The sequence below is a fragment of the Fukomys damarensis genome, unplaced genomic scaffold (genome assembly GCF_012274545.1).
Source record: "Fukomys damarensis isolate Sample0158 unplaced genomic scaffold, DMR_v1.0_HiC HiC_scaffold_16, whole genome shotgun sequence".
Classification (NCBI taxonomy): domain Eukaryota; kingdom Metazoa; phylum Chordata; class Mammalia; order Rodentia; family Bathyergidae; genus Fukomys; species Fukomys damarensis.
This window is the reverse complement of record NW_022900928.1, coordinates 25483602-25497971: the sequence shown is the minus strand read 5'-3', so window position 1 is coordinate 25497971 and position 14370 is coordinate 25483602. Positions and strand designations below refer to the sequence as shown.

The following is a 14370-nucleotide window of genomic DNA, read 5'->3' as shown; positions in this document are numbered from 1 at the left end:
TACAGAACAAGTACTACTTTTAATATTTTTTTAACTTGTAATTTGAAACATGAACATTTAACACAAGGACTTCAACTGAGAACAAAATAAATATTTCTATGTGTTCACTGCACATTATCTGTAATATTCAAGGTTTAGGAATAATTTAGGTGTCCTACATTAAGTTAATGGTTATAAAAATCATGCGATGTCAACATGGTGGGTTATGTAGTTAATAAAAAGTAGACTGTTTTACTGTGGAAACAGGAAAGCATCTTTGATTTAATACATGAAAATTCAGAAGAAAAAAATGTGTTTACAGGCTGTAGCTCGGTAGAACACTTGCCTACTAGCATGCACGAGGCCCTGGTTTCAATCACCAGCATTGGCCACCCTCTTCCCTTTTTTAACTATAGGGATACAGAAACAAAAGGAAACACACAAACAATGAAAATGGCTGTTAAGCATTCTGGTATGTTTATTACTGACATCTGATACCCATAATTAAATATAAACCCAAAGGGGGAAAAAAAACCCCCACCAAGTCCAATTTCTTCTCAAGGTATATGAACAAACACATCAGTCACAGAAAACTTGGGAACAAAAACAAACAGAGACTATAGTCATAATTTATAATTGTACAAATCATAAAGAGAAAAAAACCACCTGCTGTATACTGTGAAGAAATCTCTGCAAGAAAAAAATAAATCTTTCTAAAAATACTGATGACAGCACACATTACAACTCATTTTAGGGATTAAAACCTTTTTCCTCTTATGAATATTTAGAAATAGGCTAAAAAAATAAAGTAAAAAATAGTAAAAAAAAAAATACGGTAGATAATATACATTAGAGGAATGCCATAAATCAAACACATTTTGAAAATTCTCTCAAGTGGGGAGTAGGAGGGACAATGACAAAAGCAATAGCAATAACAAAAACCCGAATAAATCACTGTAACTAAGTTAATGAAAAATAGCAGATTCCCCCTTAGTCCAACAAAGTTTTCTTAGAATTGGAAGTATTCACTAAATACTAAAACAATGTATGTCACACATGCACACATTTTTTAAATGCAGTTCTGGGGACTGAATTAGGGCCTTTACACTGCACTACATCCCCAGCCTTTTTTAATTTTAAATTTTGAAACAGGGTCTTACTAAGTCATCCAGACTATGCTCGTACTGACAGTCCTCCAGCCTCAGCTTCCCAAACTGCTAGGATTATAGGCATGCACCACCACACCTAGCTACATGTTATTTGTTTACATTTTATTTTAATTAATTTGGGTTTGAGGCAGCATCATACTACCTAGTCCAGACTGACCTTGCTGACCTTGAACTCCTGTATATCTCCTGCTTCAGCCTCCCACATGTGCCGCACCATACCTGGCCCTACTTGTTGTTATTTAAAGAGGTAGTACAAAGCCCAGCTTGTTGACACAAACCTGTAATCCCAGCACTTGGGCGGCTGAGGTAGGAGGATCACTATGAGGCTAGGAGGCCAGCCTAGGCAGGGTACATAGTATGTTCAAGGCCAGCCTGAACTATGTAGAGATCCTGTCTCAAAAACAGAAAAAGAGATAATGCAAATTTGCTCAGGATTCTGTAATACAGAGATGTCAATTTAAAGAACACAGAGTAAATCATCTTTATTCATCACATTCTTATACCAATTTAAGATTACAGGAAAGTGCCAGGACTAGTGGCACACACCTGGAATCTCAGCTGTCTAGGAGGCTGAGGCAAGAAGATTGCTAGTTTGAGCGCAGCCTAGGCAATTTGATGAGATCCTGAACTTGATGAGACCCTGCCACAAAATGGGAGTGGGTGGGGTGGAAGTGTAGCTTGGCGCAAAGGCTCTGAGTTCAATCTTCAGTACCAAACAAAGAATAAGAAAGTATTAGGGAATATTAGAAATAACACAGCATAGTATTATTCTGGTGACTATACAAGAAGAGTAAGAAAAATATTACAGAACCCTAATCTTTAGTAGTGATCCTATTTCTTGACAGTTATTTATCCATTTAAAAAACTGACCTATAATTGGTTATCCCATCATTTAACAAGTATCAGCAACCCTACTTGAGCTTGCTCTCAAGGGAATGAAGTTTTCCTTTAACAAACCCAAACACATTTAGAAAAGTGTGTGAGAAAGTTTTATTTTTTAATTACAAATACAAAATATTGGGCCAGAGATTTAGCTCAGCGGTTTGGTGGTCTGCCTTGCAAGCACAAGGACCCAAGTTCAATCCCTGGTACCAAACAAAACAAAACAAAACAAAAAAACAACAACAACAACAAAAAAACAAATACAAAATATTTTCTATGTTCCCTGTATTATTAAAAGATATAGATGAAGAGCTGATGGATTAGCAAAATTAAGAGAACAAACAAGTACTAGTTAAGCTAATACTAGTGGTATATTCAGTTCTGGTCCTAATAATTTGTCTTTTGTTTCTTGTTAATTTTGTCTTTTGTTTTATTCTTGGTTTTTTAAGGGAGGGTCTTGCTATGTAGTTCGGGCTGGCCTCAGACTCATGGTGATCTCCTGCCTCAGCCTCTCAAATGCAGGGATTACAGGACTGTGCCACTACACCTGACATAATAATTTTAAGATACCAAACAACTAAATTATGACCAAATGATTAAAGGAATCAGGTAAAGTATAAAAATTAATCTAAAGAATCTGAACAATGGATTGGATTGCCTTGTAAGAAAGTCACCATAACTGAGGTTTTTTTTTTGGTACCATGAATCAAATTCAAGACCTTGCACTTGTGAGGCAGGCAGGAGAACCACTGAGCTAAATCCCTGGCCCTGTACCTGAGGTTCTTAAGACAAGAAAAGACCTGCCACAATAACAGTGGATTCATATAACCTCTAAGGCAACTTTCAATTAAGACTTTTTGATACCAAAATGTAAATGATGTACATCCTAGAAGTCAATACAATTACTTTTAAAAGGGCAGTAACATTCATATGTACAATCGCAATATTAAATTCTATCAGGAATTTAAAATTAGTTCTTGAAAAAGATATATGGATGGTTGAAATCCAGGCAAAAAGCTATCCAAATAAAAATGACTGGTTACAATAGCTATGCTATCTACTATTGAAACCACCACAGATAAGAAATAAAGTATCAGTCTTTAATGATAAAGTTGATTCTAAAGTACGTACAGAGATCAATTAGAATTCTCATTTACCTCCTCTCTCCAAAGAACTCATTAAAATATATGGTTTTATCTATGTAAATTCACAGTGATAAAGAATAAGAAAGGTAACAAATTAACAGATGACAAAATATTATAAATTTCTAGGGGAAAAAAGTGAACAAAGTGACAAAGCAGGGTAGAAGTAACTATTGCTCAGAATACACTCAAAAGTTATATATCCTCAAGGGCCGGGGATTTAGCTCAGCGGTTCGGTGGCCTGCCTCGCAGGCACAAGGACCCGAGTTCAATTCCTGGTATCAAAAAAAAAAAAAAACAAAAAAAAACAAAAACAAACTTATATATAGTCAAATAGAGCATAACCGCTCTGGAGAATCCTACAAGATTAGAGATTTAAGAATACCAGACTTGGCCAGGGATTTAGCTCAGTGGTTCTGCTGCCTGCCTGGCAAGTGCAAGGGCCCCAGTTCGATCTCTAAAAAAAAAAAAAAAAAAAAAAAAAAAAAAAGAAAGAAAGAAAGAAAGAAAGAAAAAGAAAAGAATACCAGACTTGCTGCTTATAGTGGTGTAATCCCAGATACTTGGGAGGCCGAGGCAAGAATCACAAGTTTGAGCTCAGCCTGGGTAAGACTGGTCTTAAAAAAAAAAAAAAGTGGGGGAGGGGCAGGGGGCTGTTAGCTCAGTGCTGTGGCTCTAGATTCAAGTCCCTCAAAACAGATTTGGTGAAATGAGACTGACGACAAGAGGAAGGAAGAATTAATGCAAAGTTTATTCACAAAACCACTGCCATTCTCCTAATTATACTGATGCTCAATAGGTGAAAATATCAGTGTATTCCTCTGATGAAACTAAGTAAATACAGGGAAAGGATGAGCAAATGATGAGAGCAAGAGCATTACCCTAGAGCTAACAATTTAGCCATCTAACGTTGAGAGACTTTCGGATAAAACCTGATTTCTAGACTACTTACCTAAAAGCAATGTGCTGTTGCCTAACTCCCACCTACAAACACAACAGTGACAGGGAGTGTTGTGTTTTGTTTTTTTCCATTTTTAAATATGAACAAAAAGAAACGATAAGCATCAGGGTCAACATAAAAATAATCCCAAAGGTTTAACAAACAGAAAAATCTAAAAAACTTTTAGTTACTATAAATTCAGTTTCAAGAAATACTGTATCTAAGAATTACATGTTTGAAAAAAAATGGAACAGAGGGCCAGGGATTTAGCTCAGTGGTGCTGCTGCCTACCTTGCAAGGGCAAGGTCCTGAGTTCAATCCCCAGTACCAATAAAAAAAAAAAAAAGATCCCATGAATTGTAATCCTGAAAATATTTACAACCTCCCCCAAAAAGAAACCTAGAAAGTAGAGATAGTTGATATAAGCATATCACACACATATATAGCAGTAAAATTTCAGGACAAAAGAATAACACTAGGGCTGGGGATTTAGCTCAGTGGCACTGTGCCTGCCTCGCAAGCACAAGGTCCTGAGTTTGATCCTTGGTACAAAAAAATAAAAACAAAACAAATAAACAAAACCAAAACTATAAAGGAACTAGATTATCAGTAATGGTCACTGCAAAAAGGAATATAGTTCCAAGGATAAATACTTCCACATTGGAAATTTGTAACATTAAATTGTATAGAATGAAAATATTTTCAGATCTGTTAAGTATTCAAAGTTTACCTCTCATTTATTAATCACTGATATAGTCCAGAAAATTCAGGAAATGAAGGGAAATCCTAGATATAGCAGTTGTTACTGAGTAGATAGAAAGAGAATAAATATCCTGGGCAACGATGAAGGCTTAGAGAATAACCAGAGTTTCTACTAAAGCAGGAGAGCAGTGGGATCAGAAAAATGAGTATATGAGGGTAAATGAGGAATTCTGATATAATTCTTAGCAATCTGAAATAGTTAAGATGATCTGAGTTAATACAAGGGGAAAAAAAAAAAACCTCCCAGCTGTATGATAAAGGTACGCTATGCTAGGTAGTGATATTTTTACAAGTTATTAAGCAAATGCTGACTTCATCTAAATTTCTTTCATTAATCAAAGAACAGAAGATAGTTAACAGTTACAGAACAGAATTTACTAACTTTATTAATATAAAAATATAAAGACCAAGTTGGGTGCAGTGGTGCACGCCTTCAAGCCCAGGATGCCGGGGGAGGCTGAGGCAAGACAATCACAAATTTGAGTGCTACCTGGCAACCTAGCAAGAACAGTCTCAAAGAATTAAGAAAAGAAAAAAAGGATAGGGATATAGTTCAGTGTGAAGGTCCTGGGTTCAATCCCTAGTACTGCCACAAATGAACAAACAAACAAAAGAAATAAGGGAAAGTGAAAGGTAGGTTAAGGGCATTAATATCCTCATCTCATAAAGAAGAGGCAAGAATACTGTCATGTGGTTGACAGAATAAAAAAAAAACATGGAAATACAAAGCTTAAATTTGCAAAGGATTCTAAAAGTGTGGCACATGTATCATGACAGTACAGATGAATTTAGTAGTATAGAAACTACTTTTCCTTCTAGCTAACTCACACAGTAGTTATGTCAAGTGACACTAGTTTTTCATTTCCAAGAACATGATTTTCTTTAAAAAAATATTTAAGAAAAAAAATTGTTGTTAAAAATCAATAAAGGTGGTAGGATACTGTAATAACTAGGAAAGAGCATTTAAATGAATGATGTATGAAAACTGTTCCAGCAGGTAAAATGAAGGAATGTAGTAACCTAGTAAACACTGGCAGAAATAAAAAAGGTACAGGTGAAAAGTGAGCCCATCTAGCTAACAAATTAAATTTACACAGACTTAATTAAAAATAAAACCAGCAGCATAAGTACATCATTTAGGTGTAAGAGCTTAATTACATTCCAGATGAATTAAAAATAGTGGCAAAAGTAGTATCTTTGAGGAACTAGGGCTAGGACTGAGGAAACAAGGAAGGCCAGGACCTCAGTTCTTCCATGCTACGTGACTGTTTAATGATGTGCAGGTACATACTGTTTTGGTAGGGATGAAATGGGGTGAGTAGGAAAATCAACTCAGCACGTATTAGCAGGAAATAAACGGAGTAAAGCCTTCTAAAGTGACTGACACTTACCTACTGGGGCCTGGGGGGCGCCAAAGCCCAAAGTGGCTGTCGTAGTATTAAATCCAGGGGCCCCAAAGGCTCCTGTACCAAGAGGCCCTCCGATCTTAGGTTGGTTGTTCCCAAACAAAGATGCCTGTCCAGCACCAAGAGCTATGGAGACAAGAGGAAAGAAAAAGCGCCACAGAAGTTCCTTTGAATGTTAGCCAGAGGTCAGTTTTTAAAAATATACATTTGGAAACTTTATAATGACCAGTCATTTCAACAAAAGAGCTAATATGGTAAATGCTAATTTTTTGTGCTTCAGTTTTCTCAACTGTAACATGAGGTCATCATACACAGCTTCAGATATTTATCCTCAGATTAAGAATGAGTAAACATATATAAAGTATATAAATGTCTGTACATACTAAATACACTCATTCAATATTAGCTACTACAACTGAAGTAGAAACTATCATCATTTCACAGGTGAGAAAACTGAGGGCTTAGTAATTAACTCACAATTTGTATAAACAGTATGAGTGCAGTTCAAAGTTTGGAACACCTGACAAGATAACCACCTCACAAAAACTGCTTTAACCAAATAGACCTGTTTAACAAACAGCTAAATGTCTTGTGATAAGGTTACTAAATGGATTCAAGTTTGAACCAGATTGGCTGGAATAAGAACTCATTTTCAATGAAGGAAACTCACTGTAGACATTAATAACAGTTTTTTAAAAAAGAAATTTGTAATTTTGGGACTGAATATACAGCTCAGTGCTAACACATCTGACCAAGCAACATCCTAGATCTGACCCCCAGAATAACAACAACAAAAGACAAAAACCAAATAAAAATAAATACTCAGAGCCCAAAAATACAGCATGGGAATATGGGAACTGCTTTGAGATGACAAGAAATTTAAGAAATTTATACACAGAGAGTCTATACAGTATAAATCAGTAAGGGCAACCGCTCCCTGTATAATCTCATCAAAAATAAGACCATGAAATAATGCTCAGTTTGGGGATAAGTCATAAGCCCTAAACCATCAGTAATTAGTACAAGCTCCAAGAAATGCTAAAATTATATTAGTTCCTGAAAGAAACAGTTCTGAATATGGGAACTGCTTTGAGATGACAAGAAATTTAAGAAATTTATACACAGAGAGTCTATACAGTATAAATCAGTAAGGGCAACCGCTCCCTGTATAATCTCATCAAAAATAAGACCATGAAATAATGCTCAGTTTGGGGATAAGTCATAAGCCCTAAACCATCAGTAATTAGTACAAGCTCCAAGAAATGCTAAAATTATATTAGTTCCTGAAAAAGAAACAGTTCACAGCATGGATTTTAGGATTTTTTTTTTTTCTGGCAGTTTACCATTTTCTTATCCCCTTTCCCCCAATAAAACTTAAGATGAAACCTAAATACATAAAAATGGAAAAAGAATTATGTTATATACATGTACCAACTATCTGTGATGAATGTAATCATTATGTACTGCAAATATGTATAAGTGAAAACAAAAATTTAATTTAAAAAAAGCAAATAAACTAACAAAGAAAATGGATAAAATTTTCTGTTCTGGATGGGCACAGTCATACCAGCACTATAAAACCAGCACTCCAGGAGGTTGAGGCAGGAGGATCTCACTTCAACCACAACTTGGGTAACTTGGTGAGACTTTGTCTCTAAATTTAAAAAAATTATTTTTGGATACCTCTTCTTCTCATCTTTGCAGTCCTGGATAAAGATGAAACCGTCTAAACCCTGTATTTTAATGACCCACAAAGGAATGAAAAAAGCATTGTGAGGTTTGAATGATCTGAAAAGGGACTTTGATAAAGTGATATGACCACAGACTACAATTTATTAATGGAAAAATGTTTTAACCAAATCTGCCTTTCTCTATGTACAAATGGTACTGTGTGTCTAATGAAGAGACTTTAACTACAACTTTAGAGACACTCTTATGAGATGTTGTACATGATATGATAATGGGTATGGTAATTTGTCAATATAAGAAAATGTAAGAAAATATTTATAATTAGTTGTGGGAGTCATAAAGGAAGCCACACTGGGTGGCAAAATGGTAATTGTAGTCTTAGAAATTACAAAGATACTTAAGAAAAAAGATGAAATGATTATATTCCTTTTGAGATTTAACAAATGTTACAATTTTATCTTTGGTATCTATTAGCTTTAAAGAAGATTTTTCTGTTTATTTCTTAGTGTAAGAATCAATTTTTCTAGATGTACCTGTAACCTACCAATGGAAAATGTTAATTAAAACTACTGATAAAGTGCTACATAACTGATAGTGCTCATTACGTTACCATTAACTGTAAAACACAAAATTGATAAACCTAGGATTTTATGAATATTCCTTAGTTTGAATACATGGGTTAAAAGTCATATGCCAGAGTCTACATAAAATCTTATACTAAGATCAGATACTTAAATCTAAACATTTGAAAAGAGAAAGACCTTTTATATTGGTATGTTTAATATTTATATAGCCAACTATTCATGAAATACTCAAAAGTCCACATTACAGGAAAATTTACATCTGTTGAGACGAGTTTGAATCTCCATGACTCAAAATGAGAGGTTGCAGGTGAACATCAAGCTAATGCCCCCTCAAAATAGTGCAATGACAGCTTATCTGTGTTATTATGAAATGCAGAGTTTATATAACATGTTGCAAAGCTACAAATACGCTTGCAGATGTTTTAATCAAGGACTTCCAACAGTTTGTGCTTGGTAACTCCTACAATTCTTGTTTCTCTGTGTGATCTATTGCTGTTAAGGTGGTGGGGGTATAAAATTCTTTTATCAATTTAATTTGTCTGTTGAGTTCCTATGTACATGGCATGAATAAGGAATAATGTACAGCAACAAAAATACGATGTTGGGTGTGCAATCCCAGCTACTTGGGAGCATGAGGCAGGAAAAATTCCAAGATCAAAGTTAGTCTAGGCAATTTAGCAAGACACCATCTGAAAATAAAATTTCTTAAAGGAATAGGTATATGGTCAGTGATAGAGCACTTGCCTACCAGGCCCAAGGCCCTGGGTTCAAGTCCCAGTGCTAACCCCCGCCAAAAATAAGGGGGCAGGGGATTTAGTTCAGTGGCACCGCCGCCTGCCTCACAAGTGCAAGGTCCCGAGTTCAAACCCTGGTACCAAAAAAAAAAAAAAAAGAGTAATTTGTTTTGAGAGACAACTGTTCAAGAAATATGTACATTAAGATAAAAATTTTAGGCTACTACAATATTGTGTAATAAGAAGCAACAGCATCAGGAAAAAAGGTACAGAGCCAAATGTGGTGGTGTACGCTTGTAATCCCAGCACTTGGGAGACTGAGGCAAATTCAAGGCCAGCCTAAACTACATAGCAAGACAAAAGAGTGTCTTAAAAAAAGAGAAGTATAGAATGTTTTATAATACTGTACTACAGAAGAATCCTAACCTGCAAGACCCAGAGGCTGAAAAGTAACCATAACCACATAAAAATAAAAACTTGTACATGAAAATTTGTCTATGAATAAAATTAAATAATTAAAAACACTTTTAAGACTAGATAGACTAAACACGGTAGTGCACTCCTGCAATCCCAGAACCCTTTGAGATTAAGGCAGGAGGATTTCCAGTTTGAACCTTGCCCTCAAAATAAAAAATATGTAGCTCAGTGCAAAAGTCCTGGGATTTGATCTATAGTATCACAAAAAGGGAAATATGTAACTCAGTGCAAAGGCCTTGGGTTCATCCCCTAGCATCACTATAGGGGAGGAAAAAAAAAAAAAAAGAGGGGAGAATACAGTCTTCAACATAACATTTTTGACTTGATGATGCAAAAGTAACAGGTATTCAATAGAAACCATACTTTGAATTTTGTGCTTTGTTCTTTTCCAGGGTCAGTGATAGGTGTTACAATACTTTTGTGCAATGTCCAACTGTAGGCTAATGAAAGGTTGTAAGCCTGTATAAGACAGGCTATGCTAAGCTAATAATATGCAGTAAGTTAACATATTAAATGCATACTCAACTTGTAATATATTCAGTTTATAACAGGTTTACTATAATCCCACCCTAAATTGAGAAGCTTATATATCTCTAACATTAGAGTAGCATTACAGGTTTAATGTCAATCAAAACAATCCTTGAAAAAGCTCTCTTTGGGGCCAGGGATACAGCTCAGTGGCACCACACCTGCCTGCCAAGTGCAAGGTCCTAAATTCAATTCCCGGTACTGGGGGGAAAAAAAAGCCCTCTTTAATTTTTACCCATAACAAAACTATTTTTTTTCCTTCCAGGGTTAGCAGCAAATGCTAATGTATTTTGCTTAGAGCTTTTAAATTTTATTTCTTGCAAAATTTATGTGGTAGAAATTGGGTAAGTTAAACTCAGGTGAAATTGTACCACACAAGCAAAAAATAATTAACATCTATAATACACAAGGCATTTCTAAAAAAATAAACTCAAATAGAAGTGCAAAAAAAAAAAATTGAAGTGCAGAGGTGAAAGATTCAAATGGTTAATACACTTCCATAAAGAAGTCCACCTTCATTGGCAATGACAGAAGTACAATTTCCATTTCTAAATGATGAAAAAAGCCCAACAAACTGGTGCAGTGGCACATTTCTGTAGTCCTAGCTACTTAGGAGGCTGAGAGGGGAGGGTCTCATGAGTCCAGGAGTTGGAGACCAGCCTGAGCAGCACAGTGAGGGGCCCACCTCAAAGGGGGGAAAAGCCCAATGCTATGGGAAACTGGGCACTTTTACACAATGTAAACAATGCAGACTGGTACTCTTTTTAGAGAAAAAGTGAGCAAAATCAATATGCATACCTCCAGACACAGTAATTCTAATTACTTGATTCCACAGTAACACACATACAAAATTGTATCATAAAGATCTTCAATGAGGGCTCTAAGAGTACCAAATAACTCAACTGACCATCAACGGGAGAAAGTTAGAGAAAGTATATGCATGTGTATATACATGCACAAAACACCTAGCATTTTGTTTTTTAAAAATACAGAGATCTATACATACTGATCAAAAAGAAAAAAAAATGTAGCTAAGAAAATGTAAAATGAAAACATCATTCATTGTATGCTATGTAAAATAGTTATCTTCACACAGTTTTCACTATAGCACGATATGAAATACACTGAAAACACCAAAACATAACACATATTAACTGAATCAAAAGTTTCATGAAAAGGATAGTAAACTTGCTATGTAAAATTTAATTCTTATTAATGCTCTTAAAATCCTGGTTGTAGCCTACTACAGTAATATTACAATGAATTAATCCACCTTAGCCTTTCCTTTTCAAAAAAATCATTCATGCAGCACTGGGCATATGGCAGTGCAGTAGAGCACCTGCCCTATGTTCAAAAACCAGTACCACCAAAAGGGGGAAAAAAAAATCACTCGCATAAATTACAGTTATCATTAAGAATATAGCCAAAACCCTCTCTATATAAACACATATGTAGACATATTTATGGTAAGCAATTTTGAAAAATGCATAGAAAGAGGCTAGAGTTTTAGCTCCGTGGCACTGCACCTGCCTCGAAAGGTCCTGAGTTAAATCCCTGCTATTGGAAAACAAAAACAAAAACAAAAATGCACAGAAAGGAGTCTGATAAGATACATGCCAAATTTTCAGCAGCTGGTTATTTCTTAACCGAAACCCTTGGACTATTCAATGTATTTTGGAATTCTTGAAATTTTAGCAGCATTTATAACTTTTATTTTAAAAACAAAATGAAAGTGCTGGATGTGGTGGCACACGCCTGTAATCCCAGCACTAGGGAGGCTGAGGCAGGAGGATCGCTGTGAGTTCGAGACTAGCCTGGGTTACATAGAGTTCCAGGTCAGTCTCAACTACATAGTGAGATCCTGTCTTAAAACAACCGAAAAGAAAAAGAAGAAAATGAAAGTAACATTTCACACAGTACAAAAGGAGCTTCAATTAAAGAGGAGGTGACAAAGGATCACAGAAGCAAAAAAAAATGGATAACTAAACACTGGAAATAGAGATCATGGAAACAGTTTGCAACTAAGTGACCACACCCCATCATAAGAACTGGGAACAGTAGGCAAACTATATGGCTAACCAATCTTATTTAACTATACATGCTTTAGCACTTATCCATTTTATGATCACAACCTCCCCATTTCATGAGTCTCAAATGCACTGAAAAATGACAGTAAGAATAGGGGAAAAAGGGTGATATAAAAGATCTCTAATCACAGTGGAAAGGAATGAAAGGTATGTACACACCTTGTAAATCCCAAAATATTTTAAAATTATTTTTTAAAGGTAAAAGTGCAAATGTTTGCTGGGTAGTGATGCGTGCTTGTAATCCTAGCTACTAGACAGACAGAGGCAGGGCGATGGAAAGTTCAAGCCCAACCCGGGCAATTTACTGAGATTCTGTTTCCAAATAAGAAATAAAATGGGCTGGGACTGTAGCTCAGTGGTGTAGCACCCCTAGTTTAAATCTCCAATACCACAAATAACAATAATAACAATAATGATGATGATGATGATGATGATGATGCCAAAATTAAAAACTGTGCCAAAGGTCTGAGACCTGGTACAACATTAACTATTGCAAATGTTTTACAAATCCTTTTGCAAAAATGATAACATAGGCATTTAATCTCCAGGCACATAATCAAATGGAACTCTTTAAGTTCCAGCAATCTGAAAACAAAGTTGTATTAAAAAAATTCCTAAAACTTGTAGTTCCTTCCTTACCTGTTCCAAATCCTGTGCCAAGCCCAGTTCCCAGAGCCCCAGGTGCTGGTTTACTTCCAAAAATACTGTTCCCACTGGTATTTGTGCCAAAACCTAAAGGACAACAGAATGAACGGACTATACTTTTAACACATTTTCAAATTTCTCTACAAAGGAATTTAATTCAAAGCAGTCTGACTTAAAGCTTTGTATCATTTCAATTATTAATACTTAGCTTAGATTACAGGCTAATAATTATTTCTCAAAATCTGACATCTGCAAACAAATTTTCATATTTATTTCATTACATTTCTTCTTTGAATGATCAATTCAATATAGGACAACATCCACCTTTAAAACAAAATGAATATTCCCTCAGGTTTGAGAACATTCCCTTTAAAAAGCCCAAAATATCGAATGCAGATGGTTCAGGTTACTTATAGGAAGAGAAACTCATTCCACAAACTTTCACTGAAATATTTGACAGTCAACAAATAAAGACACATCAGTGAACTTAAAAGGTTCTTCCTAAGAAAGATACACACAAAAATATAGCAGCTTCTGTTTTAAACAGGTGGATCTGGCATGGGTAGTTATGTGTAGCTGATGACACTAAAGCGACCCAAAGGAACTTTCAAGGACTCAGCTAACTTTTACTGAAAAGAGAAGATAACCTATCTTGATAATTTATCCAAACAATTTGAACAATTTCTTCTATTATGAGAGATGGTGGAGTTATACGTGATTTTTACTTTCACTACGACTTTTTAGAGAAAAATCTTGTAATTACCTTTTCCTAAAAAAAGACACCTACACTCCATTGCTATTACTTTTTGTTTGTTGTTCAGATATACTAAAAGTTTCAATATTCCTTTTGAGCTACATATCAACAAAGCAGCTATTTTATGTATCATTAATCCCTTACGAAAAGAAGGGGAAAATAATCTGTGAATCAAGCTAAAGCCCTCCAGGGGCTGGGGATTTAGCTCAGTGGTTCTGCTGCCTGCCTTGCAAGCGCAAAGTCCCGAGTTCAATCCCCAGTACACAAAAAAAAGCCTCTTCTCCTTAAAAAAAAAAATTCAATAACTGATCAAAAATCCTGTTTATAAATAAATACACTCTTAAAGTCATTCAAAAATGTTACCATAGATGGAATAGGTACAAAAGAAAACAGAGGGCAGAAAGATTATTTTAGAATATATAACAGTATCATTAACTAAGAATGTACTTTGCCATGTCAAATGAAAAAACAACAACAACAACAACAACAACAACAAATTGAAGACTGGGTCAGGAATTTAGTTTAGTGGCACCATGCCTGGCTTGCAAAGTCCTGAGTTCAATCCCCAGTACTGCAAAAAAAAAAAAAAAAA

At 35.3% G+C, this 14370-nt stretch overlaps 1 protein-coding gene across 5 annotated transcripts in view; it reads right to left on the bottom strand.

Moving 5' to 3' along the window:
- The window catches only part of Nup98 (nucleoporin 98 and 96 precursor), a 105497-nt gene that overhangs the window by 43404 nt on the left and 47723 nt on the right, over nt 1–14370 (bottom strand). For 3 of the 5 annotated variants that reach the window (XM_010603167.3, XM_010603168.3, XM_010603170.3), the window contains exons 11-12: nt 13019–13111; nt 6266–6406 (exon numbers count right to left, since the gene is read on the bottom strand). In XM_010603167.3, coding sequence (XP_010601469.1) covers nt 6266–6406; nt 13019–13111 — 234 coding nt within the window. The remainder of the gene's footprint in view (nt 1–6265; nt 6407–13018; nt 13112–14370) is intronic. The other 2 variants (XM_010603171.3, XM_033764187.1) reach the window with 1 other exon arrangement.